This window comes from Acartia tonsa, chromosome 3 (assembly GCF_053477335.1).
Source record: "Acartia tonsa isolate MP-2025a chromosome 3, ASM5347733v1, whole genome shotgun sequence".
Lineage (NCBI taxonomy): Eukaryota > Metazoa > Arthropoda > Copepoda > Calanoida > Acartiidae > Acartia > Acartia tonsa.
The window spans coordinates 60,436,932-60,461,454 of NC_137262.1; the positions used below are offsets into that span (position 1 = coordinate 60,436,932).

Below are 24,523 nucleotides of genomic sequence, written 5' to 3' on the forward strand. Positions count from 1 at the left end.
ATGTAGATTCGAAAAAATATATATTCATTCATTCATTCATAATGAGTTGCGCCTGTTTTTGGCCAAGGCATTCCCCCTTCTCTAAATATTAATGTCGCGCACCTGACATAGAATCAGAAACAGATGTTGTGTAAAGCCGCGATTCGAAACAATCACCTCCACGACGATTAGCGGATGCGCTACTTGTTGAGCCACATAACCATCCACTGTTGTTCTGTTTGAGCCGCTATATTACATTAATCTTATATAATAACATATTTACATTTAAAAATCCTATATCATGTAATAATGAATGATAAAAATAATTTGCCGCCAGAATCTTTATTCACTCCAATAATTGCTTGTCCAGTTTCTGATTAAAAGTGGGCGGAGTCCTCGCATTGAGCATCATTTTTTGGGCAAATGGGCGGAGATTTTCTGAGGTTTATTTTTTATATAACAAGAGTTAACTATTGTTTATATTTTAGATTGATAATTGTGTTTATTTCAGTCAGTAACTAAAATTCACAGTGAACAGAGAGAAATCGATTATACAGAACTACTTTCTATCATAAGGTATTTATAGTGTTTTTGGCTTTACGTTGTTAGGGTTAGATCTGTTAACTGATCTATAAATGTATAAGTAAAGATTTTATGTGTTATAATTATTCTATTCATCTGATTTTTGGAATATTGATTCCTATTACAACTATGTACAATATTATAAGGAAGTATGTCAATAATCAAGTTCTAAAAATGTTGGCATGTCCTTAAACGGTATCCTATTATTAAGCAGTGATAATGTTCATTTGTACTACGGTTTCAGAGCTTCGCTTTTTATGAATGTTGTCATCCTTATTTTGTAAATAATTTACTAACCATTTCGCACCTACTCTATGATTTTATATCACTTGATGTGTTAGTCTGTCTGTACTGCTCTGATTCAAATTTTTATAAGAAATATGCCTTTCCTCAGCTTTACTCAATGATAGATTGCTGAAGTTTTGTGTAAATTATCGGACATTCTGTTTTGTTGAGCTTGGCTTTTTAACATTTTTTCATCTCTGTTTTTCTTCTATAATAACAATTTATTAACAGCTCTATGTAAAGAAAGGGGGGGGGGGTGCGTAATGACATCTGAACTTAAACAGTGAGCAAAATGGTCTAAATATTGAGCTAGATTCTTGAAACTTGGAACATAAGCCTAGTCCTATAGGTACTACATCTTTGTATTGCTTGCTTGTTTGGCTGTCTGTTTTTTCTTGCTTTGTTTCTATGGAAGTTGTCATCCTTGTTACAGTTTTTACCTAGTGTTGTGTTTATTTGAAAATATGGGAAAAACTATATTTTATGTTTTTTTTAATAAAAATAATATTTTAGGAGATTGAGAGAGGATATACCAGCATGAATACCTGTGATATATGTGACAAGAATTTTACATTGAGAGGTAATTTGGTTGTTCATAGGAGGGTTCATACAGATGAGAAGCCTTTCTCATGTGATCAATGTGAAAAGACATTTTCTCAAATGAGTGGTTTGACTAATCACAAAAGAATCCATACAGATGAGAAGCCTTTCTCATGTGATCAATGTGAAAAAACCTTTAAACGTAGTAGTCATTTAACTGAACACAAAAGAAGTCACACAGGTGAGAAACCATACTCATGTGATCAATGTGAAAAGACATTTTCTCAAATGAGTGGTTTGACTAATCACAAAAGAATCCATACAGGAGAGAAACCATTCTCATGTGATCAATGTGGAAAGACCTTTAAAAGTAGTGGTAATTTGACTCAACACAAAAGGATTCATACAGGTGAAAAGCCATATTCTTGTGATCAATGTGAAAAGACATTTACATCTAGTAGTCACTTGACAATACATAAAAGAGTCCATACTGGAGAGAAGCCTTACTCATGTGATCAATGTGAAAAATCTTTCTCAGATAAAAGTACTTTGACTAAACACAAAAGAATCCATACGAGTGAGAAATCATACTCATGTGATCAATGTGAAAAGACCTTTTCTCAAATAAGTCATTTGACTGCCCATAATTGTATCCATATGGGTGAGAAGCCATACTCATGTGATCAATGTGAAAAGATATTTAGGAGAAGTAGTCATTTGACTGAACACAAACGAATCCATACAGGTGAAAAACCATTTTTATGTGATCAGTGTAAAAAATCATTCACAAGGAATAGAGATTTAACCAAACACAAAAGAATCCATACAGGTGAGAAGCCATATTCATGTAAACTTTGTGACAAACATTATATCTCTAGCACAGAGTTATCAAGACATAAAAAATCCCCTGGACATTTAGAAATGACGAAAAGCTGTAATAATACAGTTCCAACTCCTGTATCTATTAGTTTAATTAAATGTGAAGAAGTTGATGTTAAAGAGGAAATTAAAGAAGAAGAAATATTTGATGAAGATCCTCTCTCTATCCAGATGAGAACTGACAATATTGAAGAAAATATTAAACAAGAAATAGAAGATCCTCTTTCTTGTCAACAGAATTATGATGAAGATAGAATTGATGATATTGATATTGTTCATCATAAAATAGAAGTATAAACATTTAATTGTCATAACTGTTATAACACCGCAATTGAATCTTTATTTATCAAATGCTGTTCAAAGACAAATAACTTTTGGACAAAAATATAAAAAATCTGAGTTTGGATTTACTTTGCTTACAACTGACTTTTTAACAATAATCTATTTTACTTTAATTTTCTTTGAATAATTTTGATGTTTTTAAGCATAATGACAATCATTAATTTATTGGTTTCTGTGTGAATAGAATATTTTTATCAAATGTAAATATATTATTTTCAGATAAATATTTATAATACATAAAAATGCACCAAGTATAGATAGCAATGTTATAAAGAAAACAAGTTTCCTACCAATATTGTTTCTAAATGCACAGGTTATTTAGTTTTATTCAAACTTAAGGCTCCACCTTATTTTCTGGAGGCTTAATAGGATTGTTGGTTCTAGAAAGGGGAATCCTGTAAGAGTGTGAGTTTTAAGACTTTGAAATAGAAGTAGAACTCCAAAATTTGGCATAGTATTTGCTTTAATGGGGTATAACGTGAATTTGTAAAAAAAAAACGATAAACCGCCGATTTTTTTTTGCGTTTTCTCGCCAAATTAGAAAATTTTGAATCATTTGAGATAAACTTTTTTCTGACAAAATTATCCTATATTTTCTCCTGATACTTTTTTTGGTACAGTTCGGGGATCTACTGCAGTTCATGGTAAAACATTGCTGGTAACGAATGCTTCCTGTTTCCTAGCAATATTCCAAGAATCCTGGATCTAGCATAACAAGAAATATTTCTAGAGCCACCAATGTTTAACTTTCCTGGTTGCTGGCAATTTATGCACATTCCTGGACTCTGGCAGGTTTGAAATATTCCTGTTAAAGAGCAATATTTCCCTTTTTAATTCCCATTACCCTTTTATCACACTTACCCCACAAATAGAGGTTGATAGCACACTACTCGAAGCGGCTATTTTGGCATGTTTGTCTGAAAGACCAATGGTAAGGGTTTTGGTAGTGGGAGGGGGGGGGGGGGGGGGTAGATCCTACTCTGTACTAATTGGGTATGGATATGAAAAAACGGTCATATAAATAAATTTGTTTCATTCAGTCATTTGCTTTTGTGATTTGACAGCTTTGAATTTACTGTACAATTGGCCCTTAAGTCCATGTTTATAAATATTTGAGAAGATTGCTTAAATTAGGTTTGAAAAGATTTAACCTGTTAATTTTTATATTCTAGTAAATATTCTTGTGTAAAATTGTAGACATTCCATCGACTATTGCTTTAATTATAGTGGGCATTGCTAACATAATATCGACAAGCTAATTTCAAAATAAATTTTATTTCTGAATATTTTACTGTAAGGCTGTAATAAAAAGGAAATCAAATAGACATAATGTCTTTACATATACTATAAACAAATTGATTTTTAAATTTACATAAACTTACGGCTAAGCCCCTTACAGGCCTCTAGGGGCACTTGAAGAGGTGGGAGTTGAATCCCGAAAACCCGTTTTTATATAATTTGTCTATGTTGCGTTTAAGTCTGTACGAAAAAAAGCATTCTGTGATTTCTCTGGTACCCTCCCCCAAACTAATAGTTATAAACCGTCCCGGGACCTATGAAAAGCTTCCCTGTTAAGGAGAACCCGATCGGTTCAGTGGTTAGCGAGATCCTTCGGTACAGCTAAACAAACAGACATCATGTTTCTTTTTTAAAGGATATCCATGGATCTCCGGGGATAATAAAATGATTTGTTCTGTAAACTTTAATTTTTATCTAAACTATTATATAAAATAATATAAATGTGCTAAGAATTTCTCTAACTCCCCCCCCCCCCTCCTTCTTCTCCTATTGACATATTTTAATGTACGGACAAACTTTGTGGCGGCATGGCTGGTGATGTTTCCTATTTCCTATCCTGTATTTGACTGTGAGTGGTTGTTTAGAATTGCCAATATTTATATGTTGCGATAGTTTGCCTTTCCCCTAACTTTTCCCTTTCAACTTTCCCCTAACTTTTTAATAAAGTGCTTACCCTTTTGCAATAACCGTGATTACCCATTTTTAAAAGCGAAGCTTTTCTATAATTAGGTGAGTCCGTCCGTCCGTACATCTGTCCAGAACGGATGGCTTTCGTTGATTTAGGCATGTAGTTAGGTACCACCGTCATTACTAGAATCTCCGTACGTCCATTTTAAACAAGTTTTTAACTTTTTTAAACAGCAAGTTTTTATTATCCGATTAATCTAATTTTTTGAATACTGATTCCTATGACAACTAAGTACAATGTTATAAGCGAAACATCTTTATAATCAAGTCCTAAAAAAGTAAGTATGCCCTTAAACATTATCTTGTATTTAATCAGCTTTCAAGAAATTACTGACAATTTTGTATCGTCTTTTATACATTTATATTCTGATTATTCAGTTCTGACACTCTAGAGCTTTGCTTTTATGGATGTGGTCATACTTGTTAAATTGCAAGTACGTTTTTTTTAATAAGGGTGAGAAATAGAGACGTATATATTATCATGGACTTCCTAGCGACCTTCATTTCCAAGATGGAACTTACATACTTTCTCCTAAATCAAATATCTACCAATTAAAATCTCTTTATTATTAGACGATAATAAAATTACATTTGCAGATACGATTAAAATAAAGACTATCTTTTTAATTTATTATAAAAATAAAGAGGCGGTATTGATTGTTAGGTCGTTGGGCACTTTTGATGGATGCCATTCAAATTTTGGCGCGAAAGCGAAATTTAAAATAAAAGCAGTTAAATTTGTAGGTGAAGATCCCCAACCCCTTTCTCCTACCTCTATTAAGTATGTATATAAAGTAATTACAGCTAGTTTCTCAGAATTGGAAGCCACTGTCCCTTTTTAAGCATTGCTTTACCCCCTAAGAAATTGTGAAAAAGGGTATGGGGTAAAAACTCCTGTAAGCCAGTTATCTTCTGTCATTCCTGGTAACCTGAAAAATGTGCAGATTGCCAGCTAACAGGAACCTGGGATTTAGGGAAATATGCGTGCTGCTGGACCCAGGATTCTTGTAATATTGCCAGTAACCAGGAAGCATTCGTTACCAGCAATATTTTACCATGAACTGCAGTAGATCCCAGTTCGGACATGTTTTTAATATTAAAATCCAATGTAATCTAGCGATAAAAAGTCCACAGAGGAGCTTCGATTGTGGAATAAATTCATGAAAAGTACTTTAATTTCTTATCATATTTTATGTGCAAAGCCTTTCTCCAATTTTGACCATCTGTCCGTATTAAGATCACATTTATTCTGTTTGAGCCGCTAAATTACATTGATATTGTATGATGACAAAACGATATTTAAAAACCTATATCCTCAAATAATGGATGATAAAAATAATTTGCTGACAGAATCTTTATTCACTCCAATAATTGCTTGTCCAGTTTCTCATTAAAAGTCTGCCTTGAGTATCATGTGTAAGTAAGTGGGCGGAGATTTTGTTTAGCCTTTTTTTATAAACAAGAGTTAACTATTGTTTATGATTTAGGTTGACAAAAGTATTATTGTCAGTCAGCAAGTAACAATAACACTGAACAGAGAGAAGTCCATTATACAGATCTACTTTCTATCACAAGGTATCTAGTTAAATATTGGGAGGTAAATAATCTCTGTACACAATATAATTACAGTCGCTCTTTTTAAAAGCTTTTTAAAATTTGACTGTACTGTGTACAAGAATCTAGGCATATCAGAATTCCTTTAACAATAAGGTACAATTAAGAAAGTAAAGAATTTCTATAATTGTTACAAGAAAGGCCGCTTTTTCTTATAAATTCTTAGGTAGTTAATTAGTTTGTTGACAAAAATTCATATAAAATGTAAACATTGGATTTATACAATTTTGTTTCTCTGGAAGTTATCATCCTTATTTTACCTTTCTCGCCATGATTTTGTGTAAACAATTTTGTTACCTTAAAATATTTGTATTACAATATTCTAAGTTCTAATACTAATCCATAAAATTATTTTAGGAGATTAAGAGAGGATATACCAGCATGAATACCTGTGATATTTGTAACAAGAATTTTACACAGAAATATAACTTGGTTGTTCATAGGAGGGTTCATACGGGTGAGAAACCATTCTCATGTGATCAGTGTGAGAAGGCCTTTGTATCTGGTAGTGCCTTGACCAGACATAAAAGAATTCATACTGGAGAGAAGCCATTCTCATGTGATCAATGTGAAAAGACATTTACTCAGCTTAGTAATTTGACTGCCCACAAAAGGTTCCATACTAATGAGAAGCCATACTCATGTGATCAATGTGGAAAGACATTTGCAACTGATAGTCAATTGACAGTCCACAAAAGAGTTCATACTGGAGAGAAAACATACTCATGTGATCAATGTGCAAAGTCTTTCTCTGATAAAAGTACTTTGACTGTCCATAAAAGAATCCATTCTGGCGAGAAGCCATACTCATGTAAACTTTGTGACAAACATTATATCTCTAGTTCAGAGTTATCAAGACATAAAAAATCCCCTGGACATTTAAAAATGATGAAAAGCTGCAATAATACAGATCCACCTCCTGTATCTATTAGTTTAATTAAATGTGAAGAAGTTGATGTTGAAGAAGAAATTAAAGAAGAAGAAATATTTGATGAAGATCCTCTCTCTATCCAGATTAGAGCTGACAATATTGATGAAAATATTAAACAAGAAATAGAAGATCCTCTTTCTTAATGTTTTAATTTTATTTTCATGACCTCAATTAATTTTTGTACATAATTTTAAATTATTTTGTTTGTGTAAAAAACGTATTTTTTTTATGTAAATATTTTATTTTCAGAATATTATTTAACAAGAAAATGAAAAAGTATAGATATCAATGGTGAAGAGGTTTTCTACAATTAAAATTCAAAGATTTTTAGTTTTTATCAGCATAGTGAGCTACTTTACAACTAGGTTCTATCTGTCCATTCCTGTTTTCATATACTAAAAAATTCTTTACAGACTGGTGCAAATAAACTTGGTAATAAAAGCTGCTTTTTATCTAGTATATTTAGGGTTGGTCCGGATATCCGGCCATTTTCAGTATCTGACCGGATATTAAAATTATCTGGCAGGATGTCCAGCAATATAATTATAAAAAAAATCCCTTTCACAATCATTATTTCAAAAATTCTTGGTAATTAATAGCAATTAGTAATATTACTGATTAACGGGCTAATGGATGCATAAATAGTTACTTAATTTTTAGGTTTTAAGCTTTTTTTTAGTAGCAATGCTATTCTATAATTCCAAATGTCCGTCCGTCTGACTATCTATCAGACACAGATAATGGAATTTTCTGGGCTCCTATTCAAGATATACGACGATATCCTATGTCTAGCCCCTACGGGGGGCTCTAACCATGTGGGGCCTATTTCCAAATCCTGCGGGGTATCATTAACATTTACCTAGCCCTAAATAACCTAAATACGACAATATCCGCTCACTTGGCCGGATATCCTGAATCCGGCCAAATATCTATACTACCCAACCCTTGCTATGACTATAAGGCTTTTAAATATGTTCTTAATATCATTGCAACTTCAGAAGCTTTTTTGTGACTCTAGAAATATTTTTTTTCAATGTCTTGTTGGTAATTATTACTTGATTATACATCAGAGTTTTTGAATTTATTGACATAAATACATTTAATACACTTTTCATTAATAAAGATAAAGAATAATTTCCCGCCAGAATATTTATTTAGTAATAATGTTCAGTCTATGTTGTGATTAAAAGTAGGAGGAGCCCGATTGCATTGAGTAAATGGGCGGAGATTTCGTTTCGATTTATTTATAAACATGAGTAACTATTGTTTATAATTTAGGTTGATAATTGTATTAATATCAGTCAGCAACTAACATTCACAGTGAACAGAGAGAAATCCGCAGAGGAATTTTGAATTTGGAATAAACCTATGCGAGGTACTTTAATTTCTTTAAGTATCATGAATAAAAAACAATAAGGGGGGGGGGGGCTAATGACATCTAAACTTTAACAGTGAGCAAAACGGTCTAAATATTGAGCTAGATTCTTGAAACTTGGTACTTATGCCTGGTCCTATAGGTATTACATCTAGATGAAAAAAAATTATACATTTTCTATTCTTTGGTTAGGTTAGAAAACCCTGCGAAAATGAATTTTTTTTGTCTTTTTTGGTCTATTTTGATGTAGAAACTTATTGTTTTTTTCTTAAGTTTTTTCCTTGAATACACTATATGTCTATTTACAAGTACATTACTTAAAATGGTTTTGGGGACTGAAACTCAAAAAACCTATAATTTAATAACACAAAATAAGAAAAAATGCTCTTAACCCCTGCAAGCCACCCACCTAGCATGCTAAAAGACCTAAAGACCCCATTTCCGCCGGGTTTTTAATACCTAACCTAAAAATATATTTTTTCATTTTTTTATTTCATTTAGATGTAGTACCTGTCCTGTAGGACTATGTACCTACTAAGTTTCAAGAATCTAGCACAAAATTTAGACCATTTTGCTCACTGTTTAAGTTTAGATGTCATTACGTCATCCCACCTCTCGCCCTTCCCTTTGCCGCCAGAATTTTTATTTGAATAACATCACAACTATTTAACAAATTTTCTTATCCAGTTTCTAATTAAAAGTGGGATGAGTCATATTTGAACATCATATGTAAGTAAATGGGCGGAGATTTAATTTACGTAGATATAACTATTGTTTATGATTTAGGTTGACAAAAGTATCATTGTCAGTCAGCAGCTAACAATCACAGTGAACAGAGAGAAATCCATTATACAGATCTACTTTATATCATAAGGTATTTTTATATTATTTGTGTTTTATGTCTCTACTCCAGGCGTATTCTTTTATGGTATTCAATGTTTATAAGCGAAGCTTTTCTATAAATAAGGTCGGTACGATTTAGAAAGCGTAGCAACTGAATAATCATTACCAGAATTTATGTACGTCTATTTGAAACAGTTGAATTTATTAGTTTTAAAACAAATTTACTTATAATTTTCCTTAGATATATCATTTATATTCTGCTTATTCAGTTCAAGCGTTAACGTTCGTTTGTCCTACCGTTTCAGAGCTTCGATTTTATGAATGTTGTCATCCTTATTTTGTAAATAACTTCCGAATATTTTCTAATGTGTTAGTCTGTCTGTACTGCTATGAGAAATATGGAGGGATAAGACAATGGCCAATAAATTAATGTACATCCCCAATGATGACACATAAAATTACACCCGTTTAGATTAAAATTAGCGGTTGAAACTTTTGAATATTTAACTTAATAAACCAACCAACCAAAATTCAGTTAAAGTCCCAAAAGTTGTTAAGCCAACGAATAATAAAACGTTATTTTAAAACTTTGGGGACTAGTTTAATAAAACAGCGCATAGTCCCCTCTCTTTTTGAGAAATATGCTTCTCAGCTTTTATAAAAGATAGATTGTTGAAGTTTTGTGTAAAGGGGGGGGGGGGATTAAATAATTGGAAATAATTCTTATTATAGAAGAAAAACAGTGATGAATAAATCTATAAAAGTCTATAAATCTTTTTGGTTGTGTCACTAATTACCCCAAGTTTTGGTATTTTTCATACAAAAAAATGGCGGCGGGGCCGCCGTTCCTCGCCATTTTGGCCGAATTAGGCAATTTGGAATCATTTGACACCATTTTATTTTTTTCAAAAAAATTTTCTCATAAGCGACCCTACGGGGGGATTCATTTTTTTCCAAATTCTCAATGCTTCTCCTGTGCTTTTAAAGATATTGAAACAAAATCTTTTTAGGTTGGTCAGTAAAAAAAATTTAATAAGAATCGGCGGCGGTACCGTTTTCGCCGCCGCCCCCAAATTTTTTTTATTGTATTTCTCGCCGAATTAGGCAATTTGGAATCATTTTAGACCATGTTGTTTTGGCGGCAGTTGACGGTTGGAGCCGGTTTTTTGAAAGATACCAAAACTTGGGGTAATTAGTGACACACCTAAAAAGTTTTTACACAATTATCTCTAGATCTCTGGCTTTTATAGATTTATTCATCAATGTTTTACTTCTATGTTAACAATTTATTTCCAGTTCTATGTGAATGTATTTATTTATATTTACCGCCCTAGTTTATATACGTCCTGGGATGGGGGTAAATTTTTCTCCCCTGCCTCAAATATCAAATTCTAACTCCGCCCATTTATCATTGCATTAAAACAATTAATATAACACTAGCTCTTATCGTAAATTTAGGCATGTCAGAATTGTTCTGATGATTCCTTTAACATTAAGGTACAATAAATAATTTGAGGCTTTAAGGAAAATTTTGTGTTTTTATTGATAAAAATAATATTTTAGGAGATTGAGAGAGGATATACCAGCATGAATACCTGTCATATTTGTTACAAACATTTTACACGGAGAGAAAACTTGGTTGTTCATATGAGGGTTCATACGGGAGAGAAACCATTCTCATGTGATCAATGTGACAAGAATTTTTCTCAGAATGGTGCTTTGACTTTACACAAAAGACTACATACTGGTAAGAAACCATACTCATGTGATCAATGTAAAAAGACCTTTGCAACTGGTAGTCAATTGACTACCCATAAAAGTGTCCATACAGGAGAAAAGCCATACTTATGTGATCAATGTGATAAGACATTTTCTCAAATAAGTAATTTGATTAGACATAAAAAGATCCATAGTGGTGTTAATCAATACTCATGTGATCAATGTGAAAAGTCATTTTCTCAGAAAAATAGTTTAACTGTACACAAAAGGACTCACACAGGTGAGAAACCATACTCATGTGATCAATGTAAAAAGTCTTTTTCTGATAATAGTACACTGACTATACACAAAAGGATCCATACGGGTCTGAAACCATACACATGTGATCAATGTAAAAAGACCTTTGCAGCTAGTAGTCACTTGACTTACCACAGAAGAATGCATACTGGTGAGAAACCATACTCATGTGATCAATGTGGAGTTTCTTTCACACATAATATAAATTTGACTAACCACAAAAGAGTTCATACGGGTGAGAAGCCATACTCATGTAAACTTTGTGACAAACATTATATCTCTAGTTCAGCGTTAGTATATCATAATAAATCTTCTGGACATTTAGAAATGATGAAAACCTGTAATAATACAGTTACAACTTATGTTTCTTTCAGTTTTATTAAATGTGAAGAAATTTATATCAAGGAAGAAATTAAAGAAGAAGAAATAATTGAAGAGGATCCTCTCTCTATCCAGATGAGAGCTGACAATATTGATCCTCTCTCTATTGATATGTAAATGAATGAGAGTGTTGTAAATAATTTTATCAGAGAATTATAAATATTATTTTACTTTCTGATATACTAGCGGCTACGCCCCTAGAGCCTCTAGTAGCACTTTAAATGTTTTTTTGTTCAAGTCTCTACGATACTTCTTATGTTGTTTTAGAGTCTCTAGGCGAAAAATCAAGTCTCTACGATACCTCTTTATGTTTCGTTAGAGTCTCTAGGCGAATTTTTGTTGTTGATTTTTTTGTGATTTCCCTTGGGAGGGTTGTGGTACCCTCCCTCCAAATAGTTATAAACCTTCCCAGGACCTATGAGAAGCTACCCTGTTAAGGAGAACCCGATCGGTTCAGCGGTTAGCGAGATCCTTCGGTACACACAAACAGACAGACAGACATACAAACAGACATCCTGTTACTTTATTATAAGGATTAAAAAATCAAACATATACTTAATTTATTATCCAATTAAAAAAGATATCTATAACTTTTTTACTTTATCATATCACATTGGCTTAAAAATTTCTTCACAGTTACTAAGCTTCTTAAATATAAACAGTTTGTCCAGCCGTTTATGAGATAGTATTGACCATGCTTACATGAAGACATCCTATTAGTTTATAATATAAAATTTGTATATAAAATGAAAAATATTTTGTATTTATTTTGACAACATGTTTCTATAATGTACGTACAATAAATATTGTAAAATTAACTAAACATTTTTTTCTTATCAAAGCTTTTCTATAACTAGGTTCTGTACGTCTTTATGCACGTCACGGTTAGTTCTTTTCATTATTTAGGTATGTTAGAATTGTCCTGTAAAAATTTGGGTAATGAATCCTGTTACAGTTAGGTACGATTTCAAAGCATAGCAACTCTGAAAACGTTACAAGAAAAGTCCGTAAGCCCTTTTTAACCATGCTGATTTAAACTTTTTCTGAAACAATTTTTTTTTATTTAAAAGGTAAATAAAATTTAAGCAAAGAATCTCTATAATCAAGTCATAATTTAAGTATGTTTTAAAACAATATACGCAGTTTTTCATCAAGTTTAAATACTATCTTATCGGCTACGCCACTAGAATTCTCTAGGGAGAGTATATTTAAACAAGGATGACAACATACATAAAAGCGAAGCTCTGAAACGATATGACAGACGAACATTACCTTTTGTTGAGTGTCAGAACTGAATATACAAAATATGAAAATATAAGGTTTGACAAAATAATACGTAAATTTGTTGCAAAACTTCTTAAATACTAAATTCTGTTTAAGGACATACTGACATTTTTAATACTTGATTATAGAGATGCTTTGCTCATAATATTGTACCTTATTGTAATAGGAATCAGTAATAAAAAAATCAGATCAATCGGATGTTTTTATCACATAAAAAATTGTTATTAAAAAGTAAAAAAATCAACATGTTTAAATTGGACGTACGGACATTCTGGTAACGATTATAGAGTTGCTACGCTTTCTAAATCGTACATAACTACTACAGGAATCACCATGCAAAGTTTGAAATCAATAGGACAATTCTAATGGGGGGGAGGTAGGGGTTAATGCAACCAATATAAATGGCACTTAGAATTCGAATTTAGATCTGAAATAAATGCCTAAATTAACGAATAAAAGCTAACTATCTCGGACCAACGGACGGACCGACCCTAATTATAGAAAAGCTTCGCTTTTAAAAATAATTTTTGGTGGGTGTAGGGTTTTACTGAAACTATAAAGGAGAACCATATCGGTCCAGCAGTTCTTGAGATCTTCAAATACAAAACTACTTAATAAAAAGATCATAATGATCTCCTTAATTTTTTTGTTTCGGGGGGGAGGGGATAGGTGGATTTGTTTCCTGGGGCTAATTCTCATCGGTTGGTAACCTCCTCAAATTGGTTATAAACCTTTCCTTGACTTTTGAGAAGCTTCGTGGCTCAACACGTAGCGCATCCGCTCGTCGTCGGGAAGGTGATAGGTTCGAATCTCGGACCGACACCGCGGCACAACTAAAGACGTTAAAAATGGTTCCTACTGCTGCTATGTCAGATGCGCGACATAAATAGTTAGAGTAGAGGGAATGCCTTGCACAGTTGGGACTTCTCAGACAAAGGTCGTGCATCACAGAGAGTTGGTTGTCTGTTGGATGTTACTTAACCTAATATCCTTGGGTGTTTGGACAGAGAAGGGTGCGCAACAGTCATCCTTAGTTCTCCTGGATTGCTGGACCAGGACCTGGACAGTACATCAAGTCGATAAGGTCCTTGACTGCAATCCCACCCGTACGAGGTAATTAATGGAGATCCAAATCGGTCCAGTGGTTAAGCAAGATCCTTCGGTACAGACTGACAAATAGAAAAAATGTTGCCTATATAACAAGAATATCATAATGACGCCCCTTGAAAAGAAAGTAAAGAAAAACTAGAATATCAATAATTAACAACCAAGTAATTTGATTGCTTCCTGTCGGGGAGGTGTCGGGTTCGAGTCTGGAACATACCACGAAGTACTACAGATATTAAAAATGGTTTATACTGCTGCTATGTCTAGTACATGACACTACTGGTGAGAGTATGGGTAATGTGATGGCTCAAAAACACAGGCATTACCATGCACAGTTAGGACCTCCAAGTAAACATTGTGAAATCAAAGGGTTGGTTGTATCTAGCGGCTATCTAAAAGGCATTCTAAACGCCAGAGATGTTTAATATGCTCCTTAATGGTTATGGGAATGTTGACAACAAGATCAGATGTCTAGCTAATATCAGGGATCTAAAACGATAAGACAATAAATTGATATAAATTTACACAAAATTACCTTTTCTGTAGATTAAAATTGGTGGTTGAAATGTTTGACCACATAACTTAATTTACAATAACTTTGGGGACTGGTGAAATAAACATCCTATTGTCCCCTCTCTCTCTGATCTTTTAAAGCAGCTGAAGGACATGGCTGACAGACTGACGGACAAAATGTAAATTATAGACATTATAGAGTAGTGTTGCTACTAATAAAACAATTAAAATCCAATTATAAATTTTAACTTTATTCTTGTTAAAGATTAAAATATGTATGTATGTACATTAAAATATAAAAATAAGTATAATTGTAAGTATTAGAGTCGTCTTTTTACATATAAATATCTTTTAAGAGAAATTATAATTAATTTATTTACATTTTTCTGATCTATTTAACAAGTTAAGAATAAGACAATGGACGATAAATTGTTACTCAGCCCCAATAATGATACATAAGATTAGATTCTGTAGATTTACATCATTGGTTGAAAAGTTTAAACACTATTAGTTTTTAAATAAACTATCAAAATTCAATGAAAGTACCCAAAGTTTTAGAGCGGACGAATTAGATAACGTGTTTATAATACTTTGGGTACCAGTGTAATTTACAGTCCAATGTCCGCTGCAAGTACATATCAAGTTAATAGAAATTAAAACGCAGGAATTAAAGATATTAAACTCGTTAAGATATCACAAGAAAATAAAATTTTCCAGTCTGGCTTCGAAACCGATTAATATCCGCTGGATTAGAACCAGTTCTCTGCTATACTGAAATATCAGCGTATTATAGACAATTCTCCATAAATGGTTAAACAAAAATCAATTAAAATTATTACCAGTTTTGTTTAGCATGGACCTTCGGATTTCGGGTCTAAAAAAACTAGTTTTAATCTTGTAACAAATCGTTTTACTATCCACGGAGAGCTGTCTATAACACGATGCAATAATAACTATTATTAAATTTTAAATTTACGAAAATTCACATAAGAATTAAGTTAATAATTTTATAATAAATCGCATCAAATTATAGAAATCTTTCCACGGATATTAAAATAAAAGAAATCTAATATAAAAATCCTCAGGACTTACAAAACTGGTATTAATTTTATTATTCGTGGAAAATTTTCTGTAACAATGGCATTATTAATTTTTCATTGTGGCTGAGAACTGGTTCTAATCTAACGGAGATTAATCGGTTTCGAAGCCATACTAGAAAAAGGGTTTAATCTCTATTTTGATTTTAAAAGTTAAATTTAATAATGTAAAAATTTCTTTAAAAACTAATTGTTTGTATTATTATAAAAATATCGTTAATGCCGAATAAACTATAAATGGCACATAAATAAAAAAATCAAACAAAATATAAACAAGGACGTCCAAGCTTTTCATTTTTTTTAAGGGGGGGAGGGTGGTTGAATAAGTCGTTTCAATTTTTTTTAGGGGTGATTTGATGCAATTTCAAAAAATTTAGGGGTGCCAAAATTTGTTCGAGGAGGATGGGGGGGGGGGGGTAAAAACACCCTACCCCCTCCCCTTGAAAGTCCTTGAATATCATAATATATCCACAATGTAAAGATGGACAAAATGAAGTAAAAATAAAGATTTTATTACTTATAGTCCTAGCTTGAAGTTTAACATTGCAAACTTAGGTTTTTAGTTTTAATTGAGAAATATTAAACAAAACTATGCAGAATAGTGAAATGAAAATAAATATAAAAATATGTTATTTTTATAAAAAAAACATTGAAAGTAGATATTTAAAATCGCATTTTAAGCATTAGTTTTGATTTTTAACATTTACATAAATTGGATTCAAAACCTCACAATGTTAGGGGGGTGGGAGGGGTACAAAAAATAATATTTTTACATTGTGTAATGTACACTGTAAATTGTTTATAAAATAACATCTTTGTCGACTAAAGCTTGGTGAAGTTTCTTAGTGTCTGCCTGTATGTCGATATCTGCGGTTTCCTAAATTAAAAAAATATATATTTTATTACAGATTCTATATAATCATTTCTTCACCCAATTTACAATCTACTTTTAACCTTAAAAATATATACATTGTACATACTACAAAGTAGCTTGATGTCTGTCCGTCTAAAGTTCTGAAGATCTCGGTAATCACTAAACCACTTTGGATCTACTCTTTGGGGAATATACAGACTAGTCCTTTGGCGGTTTTAATCAATTTTATTGGGGTGTGTGGATCTGTCTTGTTATCCAGGGCTCGGCAGCCATGCGCTAGCCGCTTGTTGTTAGCCTCAGGGATGTCAGCCTTCAAAAGTCAGCTAAAAGTCTAAACCTAACTCAAATATGGCAATCGCTGTTTTAAAAAATTTGAAAGCTTAGTTGCGGCTGCCGAGTCCTAATTCTATCTATCTAATAAACATTCTACTTACATTCTCAGGCCTATTGACAAGTTCTTCCATTTCTTCATCTGTCAATTTATCCATCTGTCCACCAATCTATCTAACTAACTATCTATCTATCCATCTATCTAACTGTCTATCTATCTATCTAGATCTATCTTACATCTTCAGGCATATTGACAAGCTCCTCCATTTCTTCATCTGTTAATTCCTCATCTTCTTCCTCCAGGTCTAGCATGGGACACTCTGCACATCTAGATACAAACAATCATAAATTTAAAACTGAAAATTAAAATTTGGTAAAATTTAGCTTTTCTTTACTTTTCAATGACTGTGCAAGTAGACCTGTTACTCAAAATACACTTTTTCGAATTTAATTCGTCTGCTGGCCTAAAAAGTTACTTTAGGGGCCTAGAAATACATGTAACAAAATCTGAACTCTCCATCTCTACTGGCTACCTAGCGCCAGGCCTCTAAAAAAAGGCCATTTTTGAGATCCCGTTATTTCATAGTATTTCATACAAAAATTTCAAATGCATAAGAGAATGTCTTGGAGATTAATTTATGTGTTTTGCATATTTTCAGATGAAATTTTGTACATTTATTTATAGGCCCATAGAGTAACTTTTTAGGTCAGCAGAAAGTTAAATTCGTGAAAGTGTATTTTGAGTAACAGGTCTTCAATTATTCAATATACTTATGAAGTTCAATGATTATTTTTTTTATATATATTAACAAAATGAATTATAATTGGTTGTAAAACAGAAAAAAACATAATTGACCATCTCAAAAACATAGCAATGAAGTTAAACTGTAAAAATAATCTTAATGGAATTTTTCTTGATTTAATCAGAAATTGAATTTCCACCCTTCCTGACATTTTTCAACATAGCTAAAAAAATTAAAAACAACCCAAATATATTATTTATATTTCAAAAAAAAACAGAACTCAGATCAATTCTAACGGTATGTAAGGTATTTTTCAACCATTAACACAAACCGCGCAATTCGTATTTAAAACTGGGTGCACTTTTTTTATCTACCTGGATTCATTGATACCATAGTTGATACATTTTTCCCTAACGCACTTACAACCCCAAGATAGGTAGATAGATAGACAGAAAGTTAGATAGACATATAGATAGTAAGATAGATAGATAGACATATAGATAGTAAGATAGATAGATGGATAAATAGATAGTAAGATAGATAGATGGATAAATAGATAGAAAGATAGATAATTATCTACCTGGATTCATTGATGCCATAGTTGATACATTTATCCCCAACGCACTCGCAACACCCATCGTGAAACCACCTAAAAATAAATTAAATGAAAAAAAGGTTCTCAAAGCAGATCGATTCATTTGGTTTTAGGCATGCTTACTATTAAAATCAATCTTTATAAGGATAAAGAGATATTATTCGGTTTTGAAGTCATACTGGAAAAATATTTTACGTTAGATAATTCTTGCAGTTTGTCAAATAACCCCTATCCTATACTTTGTTTTTTTTTACTTTAGGTTATACTAGCGGCTTTGCCCCTAGAGGCCTCTAGCGGCACTTGAGGAGAGGAGAGTCGAATTTAATAACCCAATTTATTATTTTAGATTTTAAAAGAAAATAAAAAAAAAAATAGGGGGGGGAATTTTTTGGGGAGGGCGGGTGCCCCCCCCCCCCATTTTTTATTTTACTTAAAAAAAATTGAAAAAAATATTTTAAGGGGGGTTGGGATTTACTTTTTTGGGGCGATTTCTCTTGGGAATGTGGTGATACCCTCCCCCAAAATAGTTATAAACCTTCCCGGGACTTATGAGAAGCTACCCTGTTAAGGAGAACCCGATCGGTTCAGCGGTTAGCGAGATCCTTTGGTACAAACTCACAGACACACAAACAAACAAACATCCTGCAACTTTAGTATAAGAATTACGTTTGTTTTTATTGGGTTGTGGATAGCAGGGTCAGGACACTCTGAAGGGTTAAGGCCGCCTTAAGGGGGATGGTGTATAGATCATAAAAATTAATCCTATTTTACCTTTTTTTCATTAAATGATGTGATAAATATCTTTTTTACTTTTTTATATATTTTCTATGAAATCTCAATAAGAAATATTTTTTTAAAGCATAGCAGCTGTATAATTAATCTTATTGATTATCACCTGTAGGACGTGGCTCCCATAGAGGTACACGAGGCTTTACACTTATGCCATGACATACATTTACCTAAACAAAATAAATAAGTAATATGATGTCTGTCTGTCTGTATATCTGTCTGTCTGTCTTTCTGTCTGTCTGTAGCTCCCATAGAAGTACAGGAGTCTTTACACTTATGCCATGACATACATTTACCTAGACAAAATAAATAAGTAATTTGATGTCTGTCTGTATGTCTGTTAGTGTAGTTACTGTAGTTAGTTTCTAAAAGTGTAAAAACTTTTCTACCAATAAATTCAAACGACTGTGGGGGTAGTTTTGTTTATCAGAATCAAAGATAATGTTAATTATATGTTTTGTACACAGTCAACCCCTATATTATCCCATAGATTCATAAGAAAACATCTAATCCTAATGTGGAATGCTGTTAAAGATCCCGAAAACAGCTATAAAAATTGATAAATGTTACCTATATAAGCAACTGTACAATTAACTGTTATTTTGTTGTCATCGGGTAATGTCGATTGTTGTAACTAAAATAGATAGATAGTTAGATAGATGGATAGATGGATAGATAGACAGATAGTCAGATAGTAAGACAGAAAGATAGATAGATATGAGACTGTTATTTTGTTTTCATCAGGCAATGTTGAATGTTGTAACTAAAAAAAATATAGATATATAGATGGATAGATAGTTAGATTGATGGATAGACAGATAGATAGATAGATTTCTATGAACAGTTATTTTGTTATCTTCAAGGAATGTTGATTGTTGTAACTAAAATAAATAGATAGATAGTTAAATGGATGGATCGATGGATAGATAGATAGACAGAGAGATGGGTAGATAGTTAAGTAGATGGATAGCGAATAAGAAATTAAGGTCCCTACACAATTTAAATATACTCAATAAATCTTTATAGTTGAAATTATTTAACAATTTATCTAGAAAAGGGGTAATTTTGTTTATCATCACAAAAGGAATGTATATCACTTTTAAATCCTTGCTACATTAGGTCACCTGAGCCGAATTAATGACAACTACATGTTTGTCAGTTGGTTTGAACGCCGAGGTGGGTAGGTCGATGGGGTAATTTTGTTTATTATAATTGTGGATGTCTCACCTGAACTGAGTCTATGACAACAACATGTTTGTCCGTTGGTTTGAACGCCGAGGTGGGTAGGTCGATGGGGAAGGTGATGATTGACCATCGGTTTGACGGGTCCATTTCCTGGGTCAGCGCCTACAATGGATATAGAATATACGTGGATATTTTGATAGGAAAAAAATGGTCGTCATTTGGGTTGATAACATGGACATCACTTATTGGTCAATTCGTTCATCAAGTTGGATGGGAGAGGATGGGGTAAAGTGTGTGTATTGGGGATCATTTTTTAGCCAGCTACAAGTTTCACAAGTGCCTTCAAAAAATCGTAGCTGTCTATAGTGCCCTAGCAAAATGGTTTCTTTCCCTTTTTCTAACACTCTAATATGATGGCAATAGAATAGGAAGGCCAAAAGCCGTAACCTTTATCCCCATTTTCCTAGGGCACTAGGAACACAGCTACCAAAAATTCATGATATTCATTGCCTGTCAGAAAATGGCCTTGCTTATAATACTTCTTTTTATATATTAAATAAAAACACTAAGAAAAAATGTCCATATTTTCTTGATCAAAAGTATAACTTTTCTGGGCCAAGATGTTTGTTTACAATTAAATTCCCTTATAAAACCTTAGGAGGGAAGTTCAGAAAGTGTTAATTTAGGCGTCTGCAAGATACAACATAAAACGTCTGGTGTGTGTTTTGGGTTATTTTGGGATGGATTTAGGATATTTTTTGCTACCCTCCTTTAAATACTGAGTCTCTAAATATAAATTATTAGAGTAAAATAAATCATGAAACCGTATTAGAGTATTTACATGATCAACCATTTATATTAAGCTAAGAAATTAATATAGTTAATATCATAAAATTAATCATGAAACCTTATTGTCGTATTAAAAAAAATATGACTTACATTGAAAAGTTGGGGTGAGCTTGTTGATAAATCTTCAACATGAGACTTTTGTAAAAGTTCGTATACTGTTGAGTTATTTAATGGTAAGGGATAGATAATGATATACTTAATATCATAAAATAAATCACGAAACCTTTTGGCGTATTTAACAAAAATATAACTTACATTAAAAAGTTGTGGTGAACTGGTTGCTAAATCTTCAACATGAGACTTCTGGGAAAGTTCATGAACTGTTGAGTTTGGCATCGGGCACATGTCAACACAAGAACAACATTCAGTATACAGATAATCTACACACATTTTAAAACATAAATTTTAATTATTACTAGCTTTCTTGTTTATCTTTTTTTGAGGAGGGTTTTAGGCTATTGCCTCCTTTGGAAGAGCCACTAATAAATAACAGGGATCAAATGTAAAGATAATGACCAATAAAGTGATGTACATCTCAAATGATGAGAGACAAAATTAACTCTGCATTAGATTATAATTAGTGGGTGGAACTTTTGGACACTTAACTAAATAAACCAAGCAATCAAAATTTTAAAAAGATTCTTTAAAGTTGTTAAGCCAACGAATAATAAAACGTTATTAGACTTTGGGGACTAGTGTCATAAACAGCCCAATGCCCACTTTTAAATTTTGAAGCTGAATTAAGTATCAATATTTATATGACATCAAAAAAAGATCATAGCTAAAAATTTGAAGGGTAGCTTATCTACTAATGTTTTTTTTTGTTAATTTATGTTTTTTTTCCTAGGCATTCAAAGCATTTTTTGCAGCATGAGCAATTGTCTTTCTCCATTTCACATCTGCAGGATTGTAGCAACATACACTTGGATACTATGCTAGCACAGATAGCCTGAATAATTATAAAGAGTAACAGGATGTATGATTGTCTGTTTATCTAGAAAATCACCTTTCTTTCATATTGTAACGGACTGAAAGTCAGACGGACATACAAAGTATATAGTAACGTCGATTCTGACAAAAAAGTAAAAAACTTTTATACGACATATTTAGTATTCTGCATAACAGTTATTTTCCATTCTTTATTAAAAAAAACAAGGATGACAACATCAATAAGTAGCGAAGCACAAAATCTATTATAAAAAGAAATAACGGATAAAGTGAGTTATAGAGCAGATTATCTGCAATCATAACAAAGAAAGGAAAGAGAGAGAATATTCAAAAACCTAAAATCACAAAACCTTTTAAAAAAATAAGGTACCTATTTGAAAGTTGCAAAAAGAAAAGCAGCTAAAAATCTGCTTAACAGCAATCAAACTACCATAAATTTTTTATACCAAATTATGGTGCATAATGAATGGAATATTGGCAATAAGTTTCAGCAGCCGTGTGTCTTTTGTAGTAGCAGAAAAATCTGTTGTAAAAAGTAAAAGCAACTAAAAAGCTGCTTTAAAGCAGTCTGACCTCTAAGGATGTTTAATACTTTATTATGCTCCATATGGATAGTAATGTTGACAAAAAGTTTCATTCATCTATCTTTAATATGAGCCGAGAAAATCACGTTTCCCCAAAAATGTTTCATACATAATTACTTACATAAGGACAGACGAATATTTCAAATTATAGAGTAGCTTCTCTACTAAAAAAAAACTGCAGGATGTGTAAGTGTTTGTGTGTGTAATTATCCGTACTTGAAAATATTAAATGTTAGAAAGTTTGGTTTCTAGTTTTTAAAATGTTACTTTGCCTGGAAGAAACTAATTAGTAACTTCGCTATCTATAATAAAAAGTAGAACGATGTTTGTACCGAAGGATCTCGCTAACCACTAAACCGATCGGGTTCTCCTTTACAGGGTAGCTTCTCATAGGTCCCGGGACTAGAGGCTAGGGGCGAAGCCGCTAGTTAAAAATAAAATTACCTCATAACAAGCATAGACTATTCCACAGGCGCTGAGCAACGCAACCAACAACAAGATTTGTGTACTGATGCATGCTATACATGATTTTATAGTACTAATAATAAGATTACCTCATTACAAGCATAGACTAGTCCACAGGCGCCAAGCACCGCTACCAACAACAGGATTTGTGTACTGATGCATGCTATACATGATTTTTCAGTACTAATGATAAGATTACCTCATTACAAGCATAGACTAGTCCACAGGCGCCGAGCACCGCTACCAACAACAATATTTGTGTACTGATGCATGCTATACATGATTTTTCAGTACTAATGATAAGATTACCTCATTACAAGCATAGACTAGTCCACAGGCGCCGAGCACCGCTACCAACAACAAGATTTGTGTACTGATGCATGCTATACATGATTTTTCAGTACTAATGATAAGATTACCTCATTACAAGCATAGACTAGTCCACAGGCGCCGAGCAACGCTACCAACAACAAGATTTGTCTCATTTTTAACACCTAAAAGAAGAATCAATATACATTATTGGATTAGATGTTGATCCAGATTTTCATGTACTCTATGTCGTTTTTTGCGCCCGTTTCGAGTATTATTTTATGAAACACGCAGCGGGCTAAAATAACGACACGCACCTCGACCCCATTATATCAAGTTTTCCCAGAGGCTTTTGGGGCGTAGCTGTTGTTAACATGACAATAAATTCATTTCAAGTATATTTTTAAAAGCGAAGTTTTTCTATAATTAGGGTCGGTCCGTCCGTACGTCCGTCCGTCCGTAACGGATAGCTTTTTCGCTAATTTAGGCATGTTAGAATTGTCCTATTTATTTCAAACTTTGCATGGTGATTCCTGTAGTAGTTAGGTACGATTTAGAAAGCGTAGCAACTCTATAATCATTACCAGAATGTCCGTACGTCCATTTTAAACATGTTGATTTTTTTTACTTTTTTAACAACAAATTTTTATGTGATCTAATAATCCGATTGATCTGATTTTTGGTATACTGATTCCTGGGACAACAAAGTACAATATTATAAGCGAAGTAACTCTATAATCAAGTCCTAAAAATGTAAGTATGTCCATAACCATTATTCTGTATCAAGCAGTTTTTTAACAATTTTACTTACAATTTTGCTTCGACATTTATACATTTATATTCTGATTATTCAGTTCTGACACTATACAAGTGTTAGTGTCCGTTTGTCCTACCATTTCAGTGCTTCGCTTTTATAGATGTTGTCAGCCTTGTTTTATAATAACCATTGAGTTCTCTAATGTTTGCAAGTTTCACATCGACTTATGGATGGTATTAGGCTATTTAATTTTTAGATATAAAGCGCTGCTTTTCTGCTTTCTCTGACCGTTTGAATTCATAGCATCTAGTTGCTAGGGGCTTAGCCGCTAGTATTATAAA

General features: G+C 32.6%; 3 protein-coding genes across 6 annotated transcripts; 2 read left to right on the forward strand and 1 right to left on the reverse strand.

Moving 5' to 3' along the window:
• The first annotated feature begins 1,360 nt into the window (after positions 1–1,360).
• Positions 1,361–2,822, forward strand: LOC145314760 (uncharacterized). Its single transcript, XM_080154817.1, has one exon. It carries the CDS (start codon positions 1,384–1,386, stop codon positions 2,560–2,562), a length of 1,179 nt encoding a protein of 392 aa, XP_080010943.1. The 5' UTR covers positions 1,361–1,383; the 3' UTR covers positions 2,563–2,822.
• Positions 2,823–2,824: 2 nt separating this feature from the next.
• On the forward strand, positions 2,825–11,935 carry LOC145314761 (uncharacterized). 3 transcript variants are annotated; one of them, XR_013877865.1, is made up of 4 exons: positions 2,825–2,920; positions 8,417–8,513; positions 9,300–9,387; positions 10,920–11,935. XR_013877865.1 is itself a non-coding variant. In XM_080154818.1 (3 exons), exon 3 carries the CDS (start codon positions 6,589–6,591, stop codon positions 7,279–7,281), a length of 693 nt encoding a protein of 230 aa, XP_080010944.1. In that variant the 5' UTR covers positions 2,825–2,920; positions 6,081–6,168; positions 6,565–6,588; the 3' UTR covers positions 7,282–7,320. The 3 variants fall into 3 exon arrangements, 1 of the variants encoding a protein (XP_080010944.1); XR_013877866.1 differs by lacking the exon at positions 8,417–8,513; XM_080154818.1 differs by lacking the exons at positions 8,417–8,513; positions 9,300–9,387; positions 10,920–11,935 and adding exons at positions 6,081–6,168; positions 6,565–7,320.
• Positions 11,936–15,809: 3,874 nt separating this feature from the next.
• On the reverse strand, positions 15,810–21,500 carry LOC145314762 (protein twisted gastrulation-like). 2 transcript variants are annotated; one of them, XM_080154819.1, is made up of 8 exons: positions 21,402–21,500; positions 21,210–21,236; positions 20,313–20,432; positions 19,656–19,719; positions 19,192–19,255; positions 18,282–18,350; positions 17,196–17,286; positions 15,810–16,631 (listed from the first exon to the last, which is right to left on the reverse strand). In XM_080154819.1, the coding sequence occupies exons 1-8, from the start codon at positions 21,462–21,464 to the stop codon at positions 16,554–16,556; spliced, it is 576 nt and encodes a 191-aa protein (XP_080010945.1). In that variant the 5' UTR covers positions 21,465–21,500; the 3' UTR covers positions 15,810–16,553. The 2 variants fall into 2 exon arrangements, with proteins under 2 accessions (XP_080010945.1, XP_080010947.1); XM_080154821.1 differs by lacking the exon at positions 21,210–21,236 and having other exon boundaries at positions 21,375–21,500.
• Between the last annotated feature and the right edge of the window lie 3,023 nt (positions 21,501–24,523).

What these genes read in the sequence shown, in the direction of transcription:
- LOC145314762 (XM_080154819.1), bottom strand. Translation starts at nt 21,464, where the DNA reads ATGTGCCCGATGCCAAACTCAACAGTTCATGAACTTTCCCAGAAGTCT. An exon ending in TATGGCATCAATGAATCCAG is followed by an intron (nt 17,287 to 18,281) that starts GTAGATAATTAT and finishes GTTTGTATCTAG; the next exon opens with ATGTGCAGAGTGTCCCATGC. An exon ending in TTGTCAATATGCCTGAAGAT is followed by an intron (nt 16,632 to 17,195) that starts GTAAGATAGATC and finishes TTTTTAATTTAG; the next exon opens with GAAACCGCAGATATCGACAT.
- LOC145314761 (XM_080154818.1), top strand. Translation starts at nt 6,589, where the DNA reads ATGAATACCTGTGATATTTGTAACAAGAATTTTACACAGAAATATAAC.
- LOC145314760 (XM_080154817.1), top strand. Translation starts at nt 1,384, where the DNA reads ATGAATACCTGTGATATATGTGACAAGAATTTTACATTGAGAGGTAAT.